The following is a 23,359-nucleotide window of genomic DNA, read 5'->3' on the forward strand; positions in this document are numbered from 1 at the left end:
CAGGCGGAGGGAGACACAGACCCCCACTAAGCAGGGAGCCCTATACGGGACTCAGTCCCAGGACCCTGGGGTCATGACCTGTGCCCAAAGTACTTGCTTAACCAACTAAGCCACCCTGGTGTCCCTGGGAAGTCAGCCTTTAGGGTCACTCGCCAACTACCTTCCTTACTGCCTGTGGAGCTGAGACTCACAGTCCAAATCCACCCGGAACCCGTACCGGCAGCAGACATGCTCTTTCTCCCTCAGAAGGACTGGGTTAGGCCCTGGGTTAGACCGCAGTGTGTGAACACAAATGTGCGTATTGGATTCAGAGTTTCCAGGTCCGGGTCCCTAACCATTCAGAGACACTGCTAATGAGAAGGGACACTCTCAAACAGGGACTGCCTGTCCTCTCATCTGTGTCTCTCATATGGAGGCCAGCCCTTCCTTCCAAGAGCACAGCAGTCCAGCAGTGTCTTCCCCGAGAACTCCTCCCTTTGTCACGGGCTTCACAGCAGAGAGCCCTTCCCCAGTGGGCGGGGATGGTGAGGTCCCCCGCTGACCAGAGCTCTGGTTCTATGTTGAGTGGTTCTCTGGGAGACAGGACGCCAGAGACCTCCTGTCCAAGCTGCTGACATGCAGAACCTCTCTCATCCCCTCTCAGGAGGAGAGTACGAATGATCTCTGTTTCCTGAGTTCTTACCAGGTCTAGGCATTGCCTGAAGCCCTTTTCTGGTATCCATATATTTACATCTCATAGAAGCAAATGTACTGATGTTCACCCAGAGAGAACCAGCCACACCTCAGGTCTCTTGGCTGGGAAGAGGCGGAGCTGGTTTTGCAGTCCCAGGAGGAGGGGGAGCTCTCAGGAGCCCGTCTATCAGCCCTTGGGCTATACTTACACTGCTTCCCAGTGGGAGAGGAGACGAATAGGGCTCAGCCATATAGGACATCCCGGCCTCATCTAGGGAAAGCTCTTCTGGGACTCAGCCAATCCCTTTTTCCAGTAAAACATAACAAAAGACCAAACTGAGTTGTACAAACTAATATAAAAATGTATTTTAATAATCCACTCCCCAGCCGTCTTAGATAAACTGACTTTGCTGGAAACGATGCCTTCACCTGGGTGCTCTAGGGAGGCAGATGTAATTGAAGAAAACCAGGTGTTTTGAAATCATTTCCTGCCTTTTTGAAAAAGCAGGAAAACCCAAAGGGCCAAATCCTGTTAAAGCAATCAGTGAGGTGCTCTGGTAGTGGCCATTTCAGGACCTTCTTATCCACTTTATGGCCCCAGCTCTCACCAGAGCCCCGAACTGGCTTCCTCAGTGTTCTGCGTTTGAGAGCTGTTTTGAACTGTACTTTTTTTTTTTTTTTTTTTTTTATTTATTTAGTTGACAGACAGAGATCACAAGTAGGCAGAGAGAGGCAGAGAGAGAGGGGGAAGCAGGCTCTCTGCTGAGCAGAGAGCCTGATGCGGGGCTCGATTCCAGGACCCTGGGATCACGACCTGAGCCGAAGGCAGAGGCTTTAACCCACTGAGCCACCTAGGCACCCCTGAACTGTACTTTAATACAGACTTGAATGGTTCACGCAGGGGGCCCTCAGAACCGGGCAGTATGGTCTGGTTGGATAAGTGCATAAAGCGGGGCTGTCTTAGGCATTCAAGGCTTTCTATTTTAAATACCCCCAAGGCCCTCGGCAGCATTAAGAACTAACAACCTGATAAATTCCAGTTTAAAAAAGTGCTGCTGGGGCACCTGGGTGGCTCAGTGGTTAAGCATCTGCCTTTGGCTCAGGTCATGATCCCAGGGTCCTGGGATTGAGCCCTGCACCGGGCTCCTAGGATCGAACCCTGAATCAGGTTCCCTGCTCAGCAGGAAGCCTGCTTCTTCCTCTCCCATCCCCCTTCTTCTGTTCCCTCTCTCCCTATGTCTGTTAAAAAATAAGCAAAATCTTAAATTTAAAAAAAAAAATGTGCTGCTGTGCTTGAGTTATGAAAACTCTAGGTGCTGTGATAATCTGGTTTCCAGGCATGCACTGGCTGCGGATTAGCCCGGCATTCGCTTGTCTCTGCCCCTGATTTATCATTTAGTTTTCTGTTTACAAGGAAATGCTAACTGCTGGGTCTTTGGACATGGTGGGTCCCAGTGATCTCCCAGTGAGTCTGTGAGGCAGGTAGGAAGGGCTGGCAGGCTTGGCGAGGCCGGAGAAATGGCCCCTTAGACATCCTCCGCCAAGACTGCTTGTGGAATTTGTGGAAGACCCTGAAGCTCGTGTCCAAGTTCATTGTCCGCTCCTATTAAAAGTGAATATTCTGTGAGTGCTCCAGATGTGCGAGGCACTGGTCTCATGCTCTGCCTGTGCTCTCTTATTTGTTCCCCATAAACACCCTGTAGGGGAGCTATTGCTCTTCCCATTTTGCAGATGGGCAAAATTGAGCCTTATAGAAATGAAATGACTCGTCTAGGGTTGCATAGCTGGTAAGTCATGGAGTCTGAATTTGGACCCAGATCTGTCTGACCATGAGAGCCCAGACACTCTTCACCCTCATGCTGTGTCTCTCATCCCCCTCTCCCTAACTGGTTACCGGTAGATTGATGTAGCCCCATCTTTACCAAGCCTTTATAGGGCACGATAATAAGAGCGATTGATGGATTCATGATTTATGCAAAAAGCTTCTCCAGGAGAAGCAAATATGGAGGGAATGGTGTCATTCTGGGCACGGTCTAGCCTATAGAGCTGGATTCCTTAACCTCAGCACTCTTGACCTTTGGGCTGGATAATTCTTTATTGTGGGGACTGTCCTGTGCATTTTATCCCTGGCCTCGGCCCACTTGATGTCAATAATACCCCCCCCCCACCCCAGTAGTGAGAGTCAAAAATGTCTCCAGGTATTGCTTAATGTCCCCTGGGTGGGGGTGGGGGGCTGTACTTGCCATTGGATGAGAATCACTGTTCTACAGGGTGGTTCTTAGATGCTCCCCCAACTCATCAACACAGAGATGGGGCTTGCATGAGACACAGCCTGGCTTTGGACTCAATCTGCTTTGGTACTATTTTTAGCCTCCTCTCTGAGTTCCCCAAGGTGTGGACCTGATGCCCCTGTTCCTTCGCTTCAGGGAACTTGAGGTCTAATTGGGAAAATGAAAGGAGATGAGGGAAAATAACCGGCAGAAGTAACATATGATATGTCTATGGAGAGACCCCCTGTGGGCTTCCAGGAAGAGGGGGCCTGGAGCTGGGCCTGTTTGCAATCATCTCTCTTGTTCCTTTCAGGGCCAGGCATTGCATTTGTGGTTTACCCAGAAGCCTTAACGAGGCTGCCCCTCTCTCCATTCTGGGCCATCATCTTTTTCCTGATGCTCCTCACTCTTGGACTTGACACTATGGTAAGCCCCTCCCCCTTTGACACCTACCTGAGGCTCCGCCTGGAGACCCCCCTTTCCTGGATCCTGCATCCAGCCTGTGGCAGGGGTGGGCTTGGTGGTCCCCACATGTTTCCCCCGGGTGATATAGGATGGTGAGGTCTGTCTGGGGCTCAGCATGGCTCTGTATTTGTGGGTGACTCATGGGACAGTGCAAAGCAGCCATCATCCCTTCCTCCCTCGCTTCCGCATGCAGGTTTTAGCCCGGGTCCTTCCTTTCTTTGGTGTTATTTTGCCAATGCAAATGCTGTGGGGCTGGATCAGGGAGAATAACACGAAGTCGATTTTAGGGAGATTGCCGCGGGGCTGCGACTGCCACAAATCTTACTGACAGGTACTCAGAGAGTTTAGTGGTTGGGTGCAAAAAGGGTTTTTTCCTCAAGCAGCGGATCAAATTCGAGGTAAACTGGAGGAAAGGAATTTACATCTCATGAATACAAAGTGAAGCTTCAGAGTCCGTGATGGATGAGTGTGCACGGTCTCTGGGGGCTGGGAAGGCAGCTTCCCAAGCTCACATCCTGGTGGATCCCCCTTGCTGGCCTTGTGGGTTGGACTCCAACAAAGCCCTTTAGACCCATCAGGGGAAGGGAGTCCTAAGAACCGAACCTCATACTTGTATCGCTTTCCCTGGTGGGAAACACAAAGGACTTTGGGAAGCTTTGGGGTTGGGTGGCTTGTCTGAGCTGCACCTTTCCTGGCCCCATTCCAGTTTGCCACCATTGAGACCATCGTGACCTCCATCTCGGACGAGTTCCCCAAGTACCTGCGCACACACAAGCCGGTCTTCACTCTGGGTTGCTGTATCTGTTTCTTCATCATGGGCTTTCCGATGATCACTCAGGTAAGCAGCCTGCTGGCCTCAGGCTTGGGGACAGGGCATGCGGGGACCCTATGGCTGATCTATCCTTTTGTCCTTAGCTCTTGGGCTCAGAGCAGTAGCCAGTCACTGCCATATCTGTGTAGACAGCACCAAGTCATTAGGGATTCTGCCTGCAGATGGAAACATGTCCCCTTGGCTGCCACTGTTACTTGTAGCATCTTCGTAATTGAGATGTAGGCTTCTCGAGCCAACAAGGCAGGTGTGTCCTACTTTAGGAAAATAGAATACATGGAAATCCAAATTTACAGGCCAGAGAAGTTCCCAGTTGGTTACTCACATTATACCTGGGAGTCTAACTGTGACGGGATTCCTTCCAGTCCTGAGTGTCTTGGTGAACGGAGTGTTAGCCCCACTCAGCTTACATGTTCCATTTGTTCTCTCTGTGACCCTGAGCCAGTCACCGCCTTTCGGGATTCCTTCCAGTCCTGAGTGTCTTGGTGAACGGAGTGTTAGCCCCACTCAGCTTACATGTTCCATTTGTTCTCTCTGTGACCCTGAGCCAGTCACCGCCTTTCGGCCTTAGTTTTTCATCTGTGAAATGACGAATGGGAGTAAGAGGGTCTCGAAGCCTTCTCTCTTGTGGAGAAATGGAAAGGGCGAGGTAAAGATGCGGGGGGATGTGTGAGGAATGCCCAACGACACCTAAAGGTCAAATGAAGATCAGTCAAATGCAGATTTATGGGTAGAAATGACGATCTGTTGCTTAAGGCAAAAATGAAGCCATCTGCCTGCCTTCACCTGTTCATCTTCAGATGTTAACCTTTGTTTATTAAGAGTGAGACGTTAGATCACTTTTTGTGCTTGTTCTGTTGGTTGGCTGAGTCTCTCGAGGGCCTGCTTTGCACACATGGCAAGGCCTCCAGCCTGAGTTCTGGACCAGGCTTAGGTTCCTACTGTGGAGGGGAGGGGAGATCCTTTGGCTCCTTGCTTACCCCTGACTCTGTCCTGCATGGAAGGATTGGCTGTTCCCGGTGGGCAGAGCCTGGGTCCAGGCCCACTGATGTGGTTCCTCTTTCCTACCAGGGCGGAATTTACATGTTTCAGCTTGTGGACACGTACGCGGCGTCCTATGCTCTCGTCATCATCGCCATTTTTGAGCTAGTGGGGATCTCCTATGTGTACGGTAAGGGGACCACCGCACCGGCACCCGGGGATTGCTGCGTGACATAAGGCATCCACGGCGAGTAGGTTTTCCAGATTTACTAAGATAATGAAAGAGTTTAATTCCAGCAATTTAGGAGACATAAGGGACCTGTACCTTTATTTCCAAACTTGCCAATGAACCGTGATCTGAATTTATCTGAGGAGCAAAAGGTGGCTGAAGGTGAGACCCAGAAACCCCTTTGTTTCAGAAGCTCCTAGGACCTGCCCCTCTGGGTATGGTCTGGCATGTGAACAGTTAAGATCTGGGGATGGGGCCAGATGAGGGAGGAGGAGGCCTGCTTTGCAGGTGTGAAATTATTTCCTGGTCTTGCTAGTGGCAGTCCCTACCCTGTGTAGCTTGAGTGAAGAGTAGCTTCGAGGCTGGTCCCCAGATACTGTAATGTGAAAAGGGACCGGCAAACTCACAGATCCTTAGGAAACTTTATTAACGTCATGGAAGTCTGTGATGCAAGAGCACCACCCCAGCTTCTCCTGGAAATAAACTTCCAGTTTCCTTCCAGTTTAGTTTGTCCTCTTATTACCATAGCAACCTGCATCCCTAACTAGTGGGACAATTATCAAGAACTAAAGGAAGGCAAGTCAGCAGGTGGCATCTTTGCCCTTTGTGTAGAGGTGCTTGTGCTTGGTGGGGTCTCACCGGGTGATCTCTTCAACCCCCCTGTGTGTACTGCCAGTCACAAGCATGCCCTACTAAGTACAAGGCGTTAACGACTTCTTTGTGCCTGGAAGTCTCAGATGCATCCCCAGGCTAAGGCCTTCCTTGGATAGTTTGGGTCTCCATGGCAAATCCTAGGAAGGTGAAAAGTGCCAGGTTGGACTATCTATTTGTATTGTAAAACCCCAAAGAGATCACAGCAGGCTGTAAGTTAAGAAGAAATGTAGGATATCCCTTGGATATGCATAAGGGACAGATGTGCGGAGAAGAGGGGCCAGGCCAGAGGGCTCTGTGGAGTTCCCCCTTTAAAGGTAGGGATGCAGTGAAGTCCACTGGACTGCCAGGTATTCTTGGTGGGAACATCTTGCTTTTAATGTCAGGTTTCTTTTGGAAACTTAGCCCCTCATGGGGTCACCAGATGGTCCGTTGGCAAAGTCACGATGGCACTCTGTTTGCAATAGTAGTCCAAGTGCAGCTAGCCGTCTTGACCTCCTCTGCTTGCTCTCCGTGTCCTCACTGATAATTGCCACAAAAGGCACACCTGCACAATTCCGTTCTATAGAACAGGGCTGCCCAGTGTGGATTACAAGCATCATTACAATAGAAACATTACAAAATTTTTTTGTTTTTAGAAGTGAAATCGCACCCCCGCCCCTTATAAATCTGATAGTAGAGTTCTTGGTTCTGAAGGAAAAAGAAAATCCTGAGTGCTTCAGTCCCTGGGACCATCCAAGGAAACTGCCTGGGCTCTCAGAGAGCAGGGGTCTGGACAGCCTTCAGAGCCAGGCCAGCTCTGTGCTGAGCTCAGGATGAACACAGGAAGTGGGTGAGAACCTCTGATTTGGACCTGGATAGAATTTTTAGAAGTGAATCTTAGAAGACGTATTTGAAAGAAACTAACATAATTGCTGGGGGGGGGGAAGGAAGAGCCTGCACATGTATATAATTTGTACTCCAAAGGGTGGTTCCTTCTCTACTGAGAGGATGAGGCCTAAACTATGCAGTTAGTGTTAGGCCATTGAACACGGGCTTGTGAAGAATGAAACGTTTTTGCCTGCCTCTCCTTGAGGGTGCAGGGTCCCCCAGCGGCACTTGCTAGGGCTCAGTAAGCATCAGTCAGCATCAGGCTTCAGTCCATTATTAACACACACAGGTAAATGTCAGTAAATGAACAGATATTTATTAGGCGCTTACTGTATGCCCTTTGTACTCCTAGGAAAGCGGGGAGGTACATTCAGGCATCTTGCTGGCTAGCTACTAGGACAAGCAAAGCCACAGCGTGCTTACCATTGAGAGGAAGGTCAGGACTCAGCTGTGCATGCCTGGTTAGGGCGCTTTTGCTGCCCAGAGATACAGGTGACCCAGAGCGGCCAGGAAACCCTCAAGAAGGGAGCCTCTCAGAGATAAGAGCATATAAAAGAGAATAAAGCCTGAGACTTAGTGAATGTTGAGTTTCTCGCTAACCAAGGTGAGGAAAATCTGAGCCAACACATAGGGTTTTTGGCTCTGAGGGATGGGACCTTTATGTTAATGGTAAATGAATAATGTGAGGGACACACAGGACCGGAGACCTAATTTGTGGGACCTAGCACAAAGTGAAAGTGCAGAGTCCCTCACTGAAAATGCACTCAGAATTTCAAGATGGCAACAAAAGCCCATTCCTTTGGGGGCATCACCCTTCTGGGTGTAAGGTTCTGTAGAAGCACCTAGTTCACATGCCCCAAGGATGGCCAGGGTCCCACGGGAGGGAGAGCAGCCCCCAAGGGTGTGGTTTATAGAGAAAGAAGCTACGAAACTGCATAGGTGAATGTGATTGGCTGGTTGAAGCCAGTGTTTGATTTCTCGGTTCGGGGTTGGTGGTGGTTGTGAGGAGCTCGTTGTGGGCCAATTTCTGAGCCTCAGATCTCTTTGTTGAATCTACAGTAGTAGCCATGAGCTTACCATTTATTTTTTCCTTCTGTTTTTCTGTCAATTCGGTGAGGAGCAATTGCTCAGGTCCATTTTGGAGCCTATCTTATCCCTCTGGGCTCAAGGTGGCGCAAAGGGAAGTTGCAATGTGCAGGTTCCACAAACAATTATTTTATCAAGAGTTGGGCCTTGGGGCGCCTGGGTGGCTCAGTCATTAGGCGTCTGCCTTCGGCTCGGGCCATGATCCCAGGGTCCTGGGATCAAGCCTCGCATTGGGCTCCTTGCTCAGCGGGAAGCCTGCTTCTCCTTCTCCCACTCCCCCTGCTTGTGTTCCCTCTCTCGCTGTGTCTCTCTCTGTCAAACAAACAAACAAACAAACAAACAAACAAAAGAGTTGGGCCTTGACGATAAAAAGGGATTTGTGTCGGTGGAAAGGACAGAGCAGGCAGAGGGAGCCACAGAAACAAAGGTCTCAGAGGAAGGCAGCCAGTGACTTAGTAAAGGACTCAGGTGGGGACTTAGATGAGTCAGGCCATGGGGGTGGGGTCTGGGGGGTGGGCCTGTGGCTGGGCAGGAGTTGGAGCTGGTAGAGGATGGAAGAAAGGCTGGAAAGTCTGGCTCAAGAATGCGCAGGAGGCAGGAGGATGCCTGGTGGCTCCCCCTGGTGTCCCTGGGCTGTATGTGCAGGGCCCTCCCACAGGTGGGCAGAACCGGCAGAACAGTCATGGGACCTAGAACCAGCTGGAGGCAGAGGCCTGCTGTCCTGCTGTCCGGAGCCCCCATGTGACGCTCTGAGAGGGAGATGACCTTCCTGACACTGAGCTGGCCCTGGGACCCAAGCCTCCCCACTTCAGTCCCAGCACCACTTCTCGGCGGCAAACTCTGCTCTTGCTGGAACCTAGTACCCGTTGTCCACCCTACATACAGCTCTGGGTCTAGCTCATTGGCCCCTCTGCAGAAGCTTAAGCCCCTTTCCCGCCATCCTCCTCCTCAAATAGTAGGTCCATCTGTACGTCTTCTTAGGGTCTAACCCTGAGCCCTAACAAATGAGTTTCCCAGTCAAGCTACATGCTGTCTTGGAGATGGTCTACTGGAGAGGAATAAAACAGAATTGAAAATGATAACAGAAACTTCTAGAATCTTTTGTTTCTTTGTTTGAACAACTGAGGCCTGCCCTCAGTGTCTTGTCCGCATTTTTCAGGGCCTCAGCTTTGACTTTTATTCCTTTGAGTCTCTTTCCTCACTTGTGCTCAGAGAGTAGTGTCCAGAGACCCCTCGCAGGAAGGCATTTGATAACACTAAAGAACATGCACCAATAACAGATCCACAGATAGTCAGCTCAGCGGCTCGAGGCAAATAGTTCTTGCCTGTGGTGAATGCAGAGAAGCAACTTGGACCCTGTTTGTGTCACGGATTGAGCTCCCCAGTCTCCCCAGTAAACCGGCAAAAGCTCAGAAAGAGATTCCCTTTCCTAAGGCCACGTAGGGAATGAAAGGTGGAGCCGGGGATTGGCTATTAGATCCGAACTCCCTACCCAGCGTTCTTCATGGCGCCCACATTTATGGTTGCCCTGATCAGGGTTTCTTTAAGGTAGACCAGAAAGCTGGATCTGGAGTGGATGTTAGAGCAGCTGCCTCTGGTGAACCTGCCAACACTGTTCCCAGTGCAGGCCGTTTGTTCTACAGCTGGCCTCGGGCTTGGCTGTCCCCTGTCATGGCTGTGGTCAGCATCCTGCTGATTCACAGTCATGAGAGGCCACTGACGTGCCGGGTCTGTGCTGGGCATGGGGTCGAAGCGCACGGCAGGAACTAAGGGCTGCGGAAGGTCTCAGCACCCGTCATTTTGGTGATGGCGGCTAGCGCGGACTTTGGAGGTAAACTTTAACACTGCTCCCAATACTGTGAACACAGGCATAATGGAGCGTACAGTTGAGTGAATTTTGACCTGCAGGTAACCAGCCTCCAGATCAAGATACAGAATATTATCAGGCCTTTTTTTTTTTAAATTAATTTATTTTATTTATTTAAGAGGCTGAGATGAACTCCTCTGTTCCCTAGAGGAACACCGGTCTCAGCTTTCTACCCCCACGAGAGATTGCTTTTTCATGTCCCATTATTCTTCCCAACCGCATGCAGCCTCAGTGTCCGAGGGAGCAAGGCTAGAGGGAAAGTCTGGGCAGAGGCAGGGACAGGGGCACCGGCCAGGGGAAGGCAGCTGGTGCAGGTGGTGCCCAGAGAGAGGATGGCATAGGGTAAGAGACAGCAAGTCAGGGCTGGGAGGGGGGCCCCCAGACACGGAATCCCCCTGCTCCTCGTGGCGCTAAGGGCAGAGGACCCAGGAGCCCCAGGGCGCTGGGAGAGCTCGGGAACAGGAGGCGCAAGGGGCCCACATCTCAGGCAAGAAGGTCTCGGGGTGTGTAGAGGGTTATGCTCTGTAGGAAGAGGTGCCATGGAGTGGGTGCTTTCCTTGAGGGGTGTCTCTGCCCCTTTTGACCTGTAGTGTACCCACTTTTCACATAGATGACCCGAGGATGAAGGAATAGGGAGATTAAAGCCAAGGCAGCTGGGTCCCTGGTCAGAGCTGCTGACTGTGACGGAGCTTGAACCCACGGACCTTTCCTGACCTGTCAGCCCGGTAACCACTCCCATTGAGGAAAGCCATGCGTCTGCTGAGCTCAGGAAACAATGCGAGAAGCTGCCCCATTCCCAAACCTTCCTCAGCGGCTCTTGCTTCCAAAGAGTGACTTAAGGTTCTTGGTGAACTGAGAGCATGTGGGGTTGGTGGTTACATGTGGCCGTGAGAGGTTACTGTCCTCCACTCGGTACCAGGACAGCAATGCTTTGAGTCCCAGCGAAGTGGGCAGTGGCCACTTGGAGTGTACTTCGGTGTTTGCCTGTCGTTATCATCTCACACAGAGTGAAGATACATCGGCTCATGGAAGAGTAGCCTCGGGAGGGTGAGGACAAAAACCGACGTGCGTGGACTCTCGGTCTGAATCTCCAGGCTTTCATCGTCCACCGTGCTTACTGACCACAAACATAACTGGTGTTGCCAGAGTGCTTGCTAAGCACACAAGGCCGTCTCCACGAGCAGCCACGCTGGTGACTGTGCTGGGCTGTGGCCATGCTGAGATGCCCGGCCCAGGCCGTACTGAGCTTTTTAGATGTCACCATGGGATGACATTTGTGGACCTCACCCCAGAGAGTATTTACTATCTATTTAAATGTTCAGTTGGCCCTGATCTTCCCAGCAGTGAATCATTTGTCTGATGGTTTCTTGCATAATAGGGGTTATGCTGACACCAGGCTGGGGCCCTCTGTAGCCAATGGCACTGGAGTGAGGGGCTCTAGAGCCTGTCCTACAGCCTCCCTCCCCCGCAGACCTCCCCCACCCCCTCCACGGCCCCTCATGCTCTGTCTCCTCTTGTCTGTCTGCAGGCCTGCAAAGATTCTGTGAAGATATAGAGATGATGATTGGATTCCAGCCAAACATCTTCTGGAAAGTCTGCTGGGCGTTTGTAACTCCAACCATTTTAAGTGTAAGGATTGCATGCTTCATCGTGGATGTAGGACCTCGCGTGTGGATGTGCTGCTTTATGTTTGAACAAAGCCTATCATTCTTGTATTTCAGAAGGGGAAGCTGAGGCTTGGAGAGGTATAGCAACTCACCTAAAGGGCCTTAGCTGTGACTCAGGCAGTCTGGAGCTCTCTGATGGAACATTCCCTATTACATCAGTCTGCCTCACGTACGGAGAGCAGATAACAATCACATTTCCCATGGGCTAGTCAGAATCCCAGCTCTGTTCAAAGAAGATTATGTGTGTATCTTCTTCTCTCCCTCACAGCAGCTGGTGGGATTGGTTTTAAAGCATCCCCACTTTACAGTTGGGGAACCTGACACCCACAGGTTATGTGATTGCCTAGAACTGCATACCTAGTTATGAGCAAACACAGCCTAAGTTCGAACCTAGGCAGTTGGCTCCAAAGCTCTTGCTCTTAACCACTACTCCATACAGCTGCTCTACAACTAACTAATAGAGCATACGTTAGACTTTTATTATTCCCTTTTATTGTTTTCGAGAACTATCTTATCATCCTCAAGTGCGATGATGACATTTTGAGATTATCTGACATTCACCTTCTTAAAGATCAGAGCCCTTCGTGTATCAGTAAATCTGCATAGGGACTTACATGCACATCCATCACCTCCTTTATTGTGCTGTAGGCTGCGGGCTTTGCCTTGATCCACCCTCCAAGCACAGGCATTGACAAGACCCTGCCTTTCCCCCTCCTCTGTGGGTTGCAATGTTGTATCTTGGCAAGGCTGCAAGAAGCTGACTGTAGTTCTCCTTGGAGCCAGCAGGTGGCACGAGAAACCAGATCAAGACCCTTGTTTTCCCACACAGCAACCAGGTTCTCTAAAGGAAAAACCAGACAGGATGGAAGTAAAATTATAAAGAAAATATGTATTTCATTCTTTTTTTTTTTTTAAACTGTCACAGAGTGAGTTTTAATCAAAACATCTCGACTTCCTTCTGAAAAGACATGAGTTTAGACAGAAAAGTCATCCAGTGTTTATTTTCTTCTTCACTGACACGGACATCATAGTGAGGCCCCTATTGATGCTCACATTTTAGAGGCTGTAATTTGCTGAAAAGTCCCATGACACTTGGGGTGTGAGGGATGAAAAGAACTAAAATAGATTTTTTGGTTTCTTGAATTCAGAACTGAAATGCGTATGAAGAGCTCAGATTTACCCTAATTGAAGGGGGGGGAAAAAAGTGAGACTCTCCTGCCCAAGGCGTTCTCTGTCTCTGCTGAACACCACCCCAGTTACTACTACATCTGATTTATTCTTGGGTGAGATCAAGGCCTGCCTTTCCTTCCTGTCTTGGAAGAGATTAAACTTCAGAGAATTTCATTATATTTTGCAGAAACATATGACATACTGCTAACAACCAGCGCTACTATGTAGAGGCAGTTCTAGTTAGAGGCAAGCGCTCTATGAGCGCTGTCCCTAAAGCCTCTGGCCCCTCTTGTTGGTTGGTGATTCTTCCCGGCATTTTACAGTTGTGTACACTGAGGCCCACAGAGGCTAAGGAGCTTGACCAAGGCCACAAAGCTTGTGGGAGGCAGGGCTAAGTCTTGAGTCCAGAGCTGTCTCGGCCTCAGTAAAATTCTCAAAGCTCAGTGCTCTCCTCTTCAAGTGGAGTTTGGCCAGTTTTTGGATAAAAAGAATTCTTTTTTTAAAGATTTTATTTATTTATTTGAGAGAGAATGAGTGAGAGAGAGCATGAGAGAGGAGAAGGTCAGAGGGAGAAGCAGACTCCCCAAGGAGCTGGGAGCCTGATACGGGACTCGATCCTGGAAGTCTGGGATCATGACCTGAGCCAAAGGCAGTTGCTCAACCAACTGAGCCACCCAGGCGCCCCAGATAAAAGAATTCTTACCTCTGGGAGCAGAAGGTTGGGGAAAGAAGTTCCAGGACCTGATGTGCTTTTTGAGAAAGTTTCTCAACTCTGCTGTGTTTTACTTGATATCTGTTATGAAGCTCATAGCAGAAGCCTGTAGAGATCCCAGAAAATATCCCGAACCAGATTCCCCTTCTATGTTTGGGAGCTAGGGACAAGTAGAATTGGTCAATTTCATCATCATTGTCAACTGACATAGCTCTCTCCAGTGCCTTCCTTGGCTGCCATTAGCAAGAAGTCAGAGTGAGTCTGACCCAGTGGTTGAATTAGTGTCCCTCAAGGCCAGGCCCAGCTGAGGGCAGGGTTTTATCAAAGCTGGCTTGGCAGAAGGAAATGTCTGTCAAGAATACATTTGCTCAGGTAAATTTGATGTGGTATTTGTACAACTGGAAATGGGTACCAAAGGGCCAAGCCTAACACGTATTTTTTGCTCTTTGCCCCTCTGTAAAATGGATATTTGTAGTGTGCTGGAATGAGCTAAGATTATGGGTTTATTTTTTATTCATTTATTTTAAAGATTTTATTTATTTATTTGACAGACAGAGAGATATCGAGAGAGGGAACACAGCAGGGGGAGTAGTAGAGGGAGAAGCAGGCTTCCCACTGAGCAGGGATCCTGACGGCGGGCTCAATCGTAAGACCCTGGAATCATGATCTGAGCCAAAGGCAGACACTTAACAACTGAGCCACCCAGGTGCCCCAAGATTATGGGTTTAAATTACTTCAGAGACCTCTGAAATAAAATTGATCATTTTTATATGTGCCTTCTTGGATTTACAGAGCTATAAATATTCTCCATGCAATTATTGTATACATAGTCAGATCACGTTACTGAATTATGCACACACATAAGCAGATGTATTGCTATTTATATAGTAAATGAAATGGAGCAACTTACCATAATTACATTAGGCCCTACTTCCAATAGACTGGTTAATAAAGCTTATAACTCTAGGGGCGAAATGTTTAAAAGGGGTCCTAGAGTAAGGCATCTCTTTCCGTAGGAGCAGCATTTTCAACAGTTGTCTTCAGGCTCACATTGCTTCGAATCAATACACTGAATTATTGCTGCATTGAAATAAGCGCTGGCCCCAGCATCCTGGGCTCTGCAGCAATAACGTAGATATGCCTTACACTCGTATCGTGCTTCACGCTCTCCTCAAACTCTTCCATACATCATCTTTCCTAACATAACTCCCTCCAATCATTTTTCGGCAATTATTTTACTGCCTGAGATCGAAAAAGAGTGTCAGGGAAACACGGCACATAGGTCAGCATTATTCAGTACTTTGGTCTGGACCCCTGCAGGCAAGGACGCCCTTTTCTCCAGGCGAGGCTGCCCTCCAAAGTCTTTGGCAAGAACAGTTAGGAGGCCCGTTCTGTCCCTTCCCGTCCGGCACACGTGTTCCCTTGCTGCTTTCCAGCTGCACTCGCTGTGTCTTCAGAGGGTTTGCCTGGCCCTTGCCAGTGAAAGTGTGCAGGCATAGGAGAGCACGGGCAGCAGATAAATCAAAGACCGCTCTTAAAATTGAGGGGGGACTTTTGAGTAAATACCTGTGCCCAGAAAACCCCTGTGTTGTGTACACTATGTGAAATACACCCATTGAAAACGAAGTCGGCTATGTGAAGGTCCCTCAGCTAGTTAACGGCAGAGGTGACATTGGCCTGCTGGTCCCCACGTTCTTGGCACAGTTTGGTGACGAGGCCCGTTCTCCTTGAGTTGGTTGCGAGAGGTTGCGAGTGGGCTTACTATAGGACCAGCTTCTCGCTCAGTCACCGCCATGTGGACTGTTCACATCTCACTCGGCAAACTTCAGCAGGCGGTATCAGGATGCTGGCCGTGCCCCGTTCAAGGAGAAGGCAAAGTCGATTCAACTCATTAAGAAAATTAAAATACATAAACGTAAAGGATTTCTTTCTTATAACAGAAGTTGATTATCCCCCATAAGAAGTGCAGACAGCCCCTTTAAAACTCCCAGTACCACCCATCAGCCACCTCGAGGTGTATCCTTTAAATTGTCTTCTCAGCCTGGGCACATGTGGGCACGTGCATGCGTGTGTGTGTGTGTGTGTGCACACACGTGTGTGTATACATCGATATGCCTGGCTCCATTCCAGGGGATGGCAGCACAGGGTCTGCCGTGTGCGTCTTCGTCTCTCTGAAATTCAGTTTCTTCCTTTGGAAAGTGGATCATGACTAATTCCTCACTTTTGGGGTTGGTTTGGGTGTGAAATGAGAGCAGAGGTAGGAAAGCACCAGACTCATGGCAAGGGCTGAGCATGTCGCTGTTAGGAGCGAAGACTTCGCATCTTCCGTCTAACACGTGTGTTTCTCCTTTCTTCCCAGTTTATCCTGTGCTTCAGCTTCTACCAGTGGGAGCCCATGACTTACGGCTCTTACCGCTACCCTAACTGGTCCATGGTGCTTGGATGGCTCATGCTCGCCTGTTCTGTTATCTGGATCCCAATTATGTTTGTGATAAAAATGCATCTGGCTCCTGGCAGATTTATTGAGGTAATTCCATCAGCTCCTTTCTCCTGCCCTCCCCTCCCCAGGGAGAAGCTCTGAGAGCTCCGTGCATGAAAGAACAACAGATTCAGTAAACTTCTTCCCAAGGGAGACTTGGTGATTAAGTGTTCGCACTTGCCACCGTTTCTATTAAACCCATTTTTATTACGTATCATTCCTCTAATGGAGAGGCTCAGCCAATCCGCAGGCCAAGGTGTTATTATGCCATTTCTCAGTGCAGGCGACCGCTCTGGGGAATAAGCCATCAGAAGCTCCCCATTCCCCTCGCAATTTAAATGCAGTGCTTGGATTTAACTACATGTCAGATTCCCCCTTTCCTGATCTTCCTCTCTGTCCAAGCCTTCCTCCAAACATTAGTTACCATTTCATTTTAAATCACAGCCCCTCCCTTTGTGCTGGTGTTAGGGATGGCTGAGGGTCCCAAGCTGGTGAACAGGTCACCGTCCCCACACAGTGTAATGATGGGTCTGGGGTGTGGCTGGTAAGAGGCGAGACTCATCTTTGTTAACCCCTTGCTGGACCCTTTCCTTGTTTCTTTCCTCATTTCAAAAGAATCCCCACGCTGTCTCTGGGGTGGATGGGAAGTGACCGTCCCTTGTTGAGCCACCAGTGAGGTGTGGTCAGGCTCTTGTTGTGAGAAGTCACTCGCCCAGATGTGCTAGGAATAGACCAGCACTGCGTCTCTTTGAAAATCCAGAGTTTGGGCCTTTTGGACCAGACCAGTGCTGCTCAGGGTTGGCCCCGGGGACCAGCAGCATCTGCACTTCCTGGGATCTTGTGGGAAATGCAAAGGATCAGGCCCCAGCTTGGCTTCACTGAACCAGAGCTGGGGAACTGGGACCCGGTGTCTGTCGTGTAACCGGCCCTCCAGCCGATTCTAAGGCTACCTGGAGTCTCAGACTTGCGACTTCCCTCAAGTCTCAGAGGTATTGGGATAGACCAAGGCCAGGAAATACCTGCCGATAGAGGGTAGTGATGAAAGCTGTACAGGCTTTGCTCTTGGTCAGTCAGACTGAGGAAAGGAAGGGAACATCCCACGGAGGCTCTGGAGAGAGAAACAACATGAGAATAAGGTGTGTGAGTAAAGGCCTACCACAAATGTCTGCGTCGTGGGGAGGTGGCTTTTATCTTTAATGGCCTAAAGATGGAGACAGAGTTGACAAAGGGAAGGTAGGTGTCTCCTTGCTGAAGTGGGATTCCAGTTTCCATCCTCAGGAAATTGCCTGCTGTCCCCTCCAGGTAAATTCCCGTGGGCCCTTTGACCCCCAGAGATGGCTCCCTTTTGCCCCAGAGAAACCTCCCACCAATGACCCAGGAATCTCGTTCCCTCTGAACAGCAGCTAGTGTAGCCTCTGCTGCTTCTGCCTCGGGGCAGAATTCCCTAAACTGATGAGTGGGGCTGTACCAACTTATTATGGTTGATTTGGGACACAAAGGTTGCAAACCGATGATTAAGGGGAGATTAAACTAACAGCTCCGAGAAACGGCTTCACTTTAATCGGTAATAAACATGTAATTGTTGCCCCGTATGTTTTCAGAAATATGTTTGCTTTCTTTTTTTCTAGAAAATATTCCCATCAAATTATGTTTCTGTAAAGTAGGTTCAGTTGCAGGATTAGAGATGTTCCCATTATTTCTAGCTCCCCTTGCAAGAACCCACACTGCCGAACCAAGTCAGAAGCATCTATTTTTGTCAGCAGATAATTAAAATCTTTGCTCACTCTTGGCAATGTGTCTTTGGGGTTGCAGTTTTTTTCCCCGGCCACTTATATACTTTGGGGAAATATGCTAAACAAAATCCAATTATTTTGATGTAACAACCCACTGTTGAGACTACAGAACAAAAGTAATTGAGCTCATGTCCTTCGCAGACTGTGTTTGGCAGTGGAGAGAGGAAGCTTGCAAATTCTCTTTATTTGGAGGGAAAAAATGTATCATTAAAATCCAGGCCCTTTATCCTCGGTTAATCTTGTGCAAGGCAGACCCTGAGCAATTGTAGTATCGTTCACAGGATGACGTAAATAATTACAAGTGAACCAAACTCAGTTTCCTCTTTAACATCCTTGGCCTAATTAATTGATAAGGCGCTGATCTTCCCAACTGCTTCTCCTGGTGGGGGACCTCTTGGCCTAGGGAGGAGTTCTGGCAAAAGCAGTGGATAGAGGGGTGTGGGTAGGGAAGGAAGGTGCATTACTTCCATGACCCTGTGTATCTTTGGCTTCTTTGCAGAGGCTCAAGTTGGTGTGCTCGCCACAGCCGGACTGGGGCCCGTTCTTAGCTCAGCACCGTGGAGAGCGTTACAAGAACATGATTGACCCACTGGGAACCTCTTCCCTGGGACTCAAACTGCCAGTGAAGGATTTGGAACTGGGCACCCAGTGCTAGTCCACTGGCGTGGGATGGCCCAGACTTGATTGCGTTTTTCCTCTCTGCCTCCCCCTCATGTTTCCCCCAGCTTTCTTCCCATGTTCTTCTGTCTCCCCACATCTTGGTTCATGGCTGTGCATGAGAGTGGTTATGTAGAGAGGTAAGATATGGCGTCGCCTGCTGTTGTGAAGAGCTAGACAGACCACTTGAGGCACTCCTTTGCCCGAGTCCATGGTGTTAGTTTCCAGAGCACAGGCCTTGACCCGCGGCAGGAGTGGCTCAGCCAGGTGAGCGCTTTCCAGTGAGGTCGCAAGCAGGTGTGCGCAACTTGGTCAGTAGGGAGGGATCTGCTGCGTGTGTTGTCGTGGGTGGTGCCATCAAGACATATATAGGGCGGCAGACTCACAGGATTGGTATCCGGACTCGGTCGTGTTGCTGAGCAGCGCCGTGATTTCATTCAGATGCAGAAAGTTGAGGAGAGTGTATCTGGAGCATGGGCAGTGGCTGCAAAATGTTTTAGAATAAGGGGGTTTGGACACCACTGAGGTGGCTAATAACGTTCACATTTCCATTTACAACTGGGGATCTGCTTTCCTTCATCCAGACTGACCACTTCAGGTGTGCCAGGAACGAACACTTCCGTCTCTGTGCACTGGGAATCTCGGTGAAGAGTTCTCGTCCCTCTCTTGTCTTTTTTTTTTTTAAGTAACCGTATGTGTGAATTCTCTTGGTCACTTCCTCCACCTGTGCACAAGAAGCCATCGTGTAATTTGCGCCTCTCCACAGTCAGAGTGGAGGTCCATTCTGGTTTCTCCGTGACATTTAGTGCCACGGTTCGGTGTCCTGACTCCATGTTTCTTCTCCTCAAAATGTCTTTCTATGAGCTGTAGACACCTTGTCTCTTAACCTCTGGGAAAACAAGACTTACCCCAGTTCTGTCTGTATATTTTATATATGTAAGACACGACCTCTTATAAGACCGATACCTTCTCGATTTTTACTCTTTTTCATTCACAGTAAAGGCCAACTGTGGTCATAGAGAAATCAAAAAGAAATGCTGAGTTTAACAGAAAGCCACCATGATATTCACTGTGCCGGTAGTACATTTTAGGTCACTGTATTTACAGGAATTTCTGATAAATACAGCTTAGGTAAGTGGCAAGTGAGCCAATTAAGACTATAGCTTTTAAGACTACATTTAGACAATTCAATTTTAAGAGTTCTCAATTTGCAATACTCATAACTGTGCTCTAATGAGAGCGAATCCTATGTCTGCAGAGATTGGTGAAGCCATGGCCTTTATTACCTTCTTGAACCCTGAACATGCATATATGAAATTTTTAAAATGTGCTATGTGTTCATGTAGTGTGTACGTGTAGTGGTGTTTTCTATCCTTATAAATATCTTACGAATCACTGTAGAGATGGTGAGTTTAGAGTAGTGTAGTCTGGAATTTTTTTTTCCTTACTGTAATAATAGCTAAACCTAAAATTGTTTCCTTTAGGGGAGACCATTTCAATCACTTTCTATTTGTTTGTCTTCATATTATAGGGTCTCAGGCAAAGTTTTCCGTTTAAATCTTGTATATTGATGTGACATTTTCATCCTGTTGCTCAGCAGTGAAACCTAACAGAAGACCTTAATGTAACATGTTTTTCTTTTTCTTTTTCTTTTTTTAAAATTTCTTCATTTACTGAAAAAAGAGGTCTCAATTCATTTTACTGAGCTCTTCTTTTTCTAGGGCAAATATCATTGTCATTTGCCAACGATGATGTGAATTTCTAGGTTTCAAGAATTACCTGTGGAAACTGTAGAAAAGGAAAGAAAGATGGGTGTTGAGCTGTAGGTGTTCATCTCTCTGTCTCCAGTGCATGTCTGTCTTGTTCTCCTTCCCTCCCTCTGTCCCAAAGCTCGAGCTTCCTCCAATCTGTCACAGAAACTAACCTGAGCTTCCCCTAGACGCAGCATTAGGAGGCTAAGCTGTGACCTCACGTGTCCAGTGTCTCCCACAGTGACCGTCTTGCCGTGAACACTGGTTTCCCCCACGAAAGCCATATTGCTGAGAAGCCCCTGTTACTTTAGTGGGTGTCACAGAGGGGTTCCAAAAATTACCCTCTCCAATTGATAACCGGTGGGGTGGGAGTGGCAGGGAGGAAACCACTTAGTTTTGGAAATTATCTACAGCCTTTCCAATTTGAAGGCTGAAGAAAAAAAAGCTGCAATCAATTAGCATTCTCTTGAGGGACTGGTTTGTGTGTGTCAGGGTGAATGATTTTTGGCTTCCCTCTCTCGCCTCTTGGCAAAAACTGGAGTCGGATGCTGGGTGCCAACCCCATTTCTGCTCATTGTTGCTGTTGTGATTAAAAAAAGGTGGGGGTGGTGGGACCTTCCGGCTGCTGCCAGGTTTGTTTTCTGCACACTGAAAGTTGACTTGTGAGGGCAGGGACCTCCTTGCTGGCTACACACTGCGGCGTGTTTTTCAGTGGGGGCAGCTCCATTTGGGTTCCCTGGGATTTGTCCAAGTTAAGACCCAGTAGCGTTCCCTGAACAGCCAGGGTGTTTTTCCTTTTCCTTACAATTTCCAAGTTTCACGTAAAATTCGCTTCAAGGTGAAAGGTTCCGAACTTATTGTGGAAAGAGTGACTTTGTGAGCTCAGTGTCACCCATTTCTTGAGCCATGTTCAACTTCGAGGCTTTCCCTGGTAGAGAGGTGGTCAGTGTCTGAGCTGATTTGTCATGGGGCATCAGCCTTTGCAGCCTCCCCCTAGACTGGGGTGGACGTTTCCACACGGTGTGTTTTCTGCCACAGTCAATTGGAAGAAAAAAATATATATACATGAATGGAAAAGAAAGAAAATGAACAGCATTGTCACAAGCTGCTACTTGAACGTTCTCCTTCAAACTGAGTTAAAAATCAAGTTGCTGAGGAAAAACTTCCATTGGTTTACTGTAGAGAGTGGTGGACTATTTTCCACGTGTGAGATTATTTCCCAACACCAACAAATGCCAGAAACCCATTCAGAGAAAAAAAAAAAAAGCCATATGTTAAAAACAGTAACCTTGTAATATCCTTAAAGGAGAAAAAAAATGTATATTTCTTACCTATTGGTGTTGTGGCTTCTTCTGCAAATATTTGTCTTGCATATTAGTAACTTTTAATCTCTTTCGGGCTGTGTGTTTGTCATGTACAGGTGTGTCCAATCTGATCTTATTTTGTTTGTTTCTTTTTTTTTCTATTTATTCGTTGCATGAAAGCTGTGGTTAATGCAAAATCTCGATGACCTCAATGTCTTTGAAATTTCCCATGTGTTTTTAATGTGTAAGAAGTGTAATCCACTGGTATTTCAGTGAGCGGCACTTTAAAAAGAATTTAACACAATGATCTTTAAATGGATAAGACTTGGGTTGTCTTTACGCGGATAATACCGCCTCCGAGTTGAGTGTCCCTTACTGAAGTTCTTATTCTGCTATCGACACGTGCCTCCGTGCTTCCTGACGAACTTCACCCGTCCGCATGGTCTTCCCATGCCTAAAATTAAAAATGTTTCTTTCCCCTTTGTGCCCTTGGCCATCACTCCCGGTCCTCTTCCCAGAGACTTGCACAATGACAATTGCTTACCATATGCAGATGACTCAAGGGAGAGCACGCTGTATAGCAGGTTGTCTCGCAGGGACCAAAAGCCCCGGCCAAGCAAATGAGCATTTCCTCCGCTTCACGCTGGCTGGGTATCATGCAGAAAACTTCCAGGCCGGGAGTAAAGGTTTGGGTGAGTCTAATTTCAATAGTCATTTCTCCACGAAGTGTCCCGAGGATTTGTAAAAGCAGAGCTCCCTGTCTTTCCCAGATTTTGCTTCCAACAGAAAGGTCAAGTGATTTTGCATTGTGGTCTTGGCCAGGATCACCGCTGAGCAGCCTGCAGCCAAAGAGAAAAAGTCTTTTCGGATTAGGCGTGCATCACCTGTGAACGCAGTGGTCTGATTTGCTTGCTGTGGATTAAATACATCTTCAGGTAACCATTTGCCTTATAGGTGTATTTTATTGTTAGGGTGATAGTAATTGACTAGGTCCTGTTCTTCCTTTCTTTTTTTTTCGTCTTTCTTTTGCACTTTATTATGGACCTATCATGGGATAGGTTATTTGGAAATTGCATACTTGACTAATGTCCTAATTGCAGGCATCTTATGTGTAACTGTTGCCTATGAATAAAGATATATTCCCTAATCAGGTCCTTATATTTTTTCATTAACTGTACATGAAGAAAATATATTATGTTACAAATGATGCATCATATATATATATATATATCTTACAGAGTACATATTATATACCGTGCATTATTCATTTTAAAAAGTCATTATTCTTGAGGCCCTACCTCAAATTTTGTATTTATGTCTACAAATGCAATTTATTGTATTATATATTTGCCTATTATATACTGGTATAAATTAGAATTTATCTTAATAATGTATGAGTTCACAAAACCCTAAATAAATGTCAGTGTTTAAAACATGATGATTATAGTATCGTGTCTATTACAAACCCATTACCCACATTCTCTCTCTCTTAACACATGGCCTTCAGGTATCCCTAGGATTGATCTATTGTATAAGAAGGAATCTGGAACAGAAATGGAAAACTGCCATCCTGGGGAAATGAGATATTGTGCTGCTCTAGAAACAAATGCCAATTAAATTGTTATACCCTTAACTATCAGAATGCACTATTCTTTGCTGAATTATTACTTATCCCTCATGGGGAGGAGGAGAGGGACTGGGAGAATCTGAGTGAATCTGGACAGAGGGACTGGGCTAGTAGAATCCCTGGGTGTTTGAATGGCCATTTTGTCAACCTTCAACTTTATTTCAATTCAGCAAACATTTGTGTATCTTCTGCATGGAGTTAGACCCCAGGCAAAACAGAGTAAAAGAACAGCCCAGATGTCAAGGAACTCAGAGCATAGTAGAAAGACTACTTCTGTTA

At 47.8% G+C, this 23,359-nt stretch overlaps 1 protein-coding gene across 2 annotated transcripts in view; it reads left to right on the forward strand.

The window, feature by feature from the left end:
• Positions 1-22,950, forward strand: part of SLC6A5 (solute carrier family 6 member 5) — a 57,296-nt gene extending 34,346 nt beyond the window's left edge. Inside the window, exons 11-16 of one of the 2 annotated variants that reach the window (XM_059138310.1) lie at positions 3,256-3,368; positions 4,114-4,245; positions 5,308-5,407; positions 11,449-11,549; positions 15,829-15,996; positions 18,241-22,950. In XM_059138310.1, coding sequence (XP_058994293.1) covers positions 3,256-3,368; positions 4,114-4,245; positions 5,308-5,407; positions 11,449-11,549; positions 15,829-15,996; positions 18,241-18,396 — 770 coding nt within the window. In that variant the 3' untranslated portion in view covers positions 18,397-22,950. The remainder of the gene's footprint in view (positions 1-3,255; positions 3,369-4,113; positions 4,246-5,307; positions 5,408-11,448; positions 11,550-15,828; positions 15,997-18,240) is intronic. The other variant, XM_059138316.1, reaches the window with a different exon arrangement.
• The last annotated feature ends 409 nt before the right edge of the window (positions 22,951-23,359 follow it).

This window comes from Mustela lutreola, chromosome 1, assembly GCF_030435805.1.
Source record: "Mustela lutreola isolate mMusLut2 chromosome 1, mMusLut2.pri, whole genome shotgun sequence".
NCBI lineage: Eukaryota > Metazoa > Chordata > Mammalia > Carnivora > Mustelidae > Mustela > Mustela lutreola.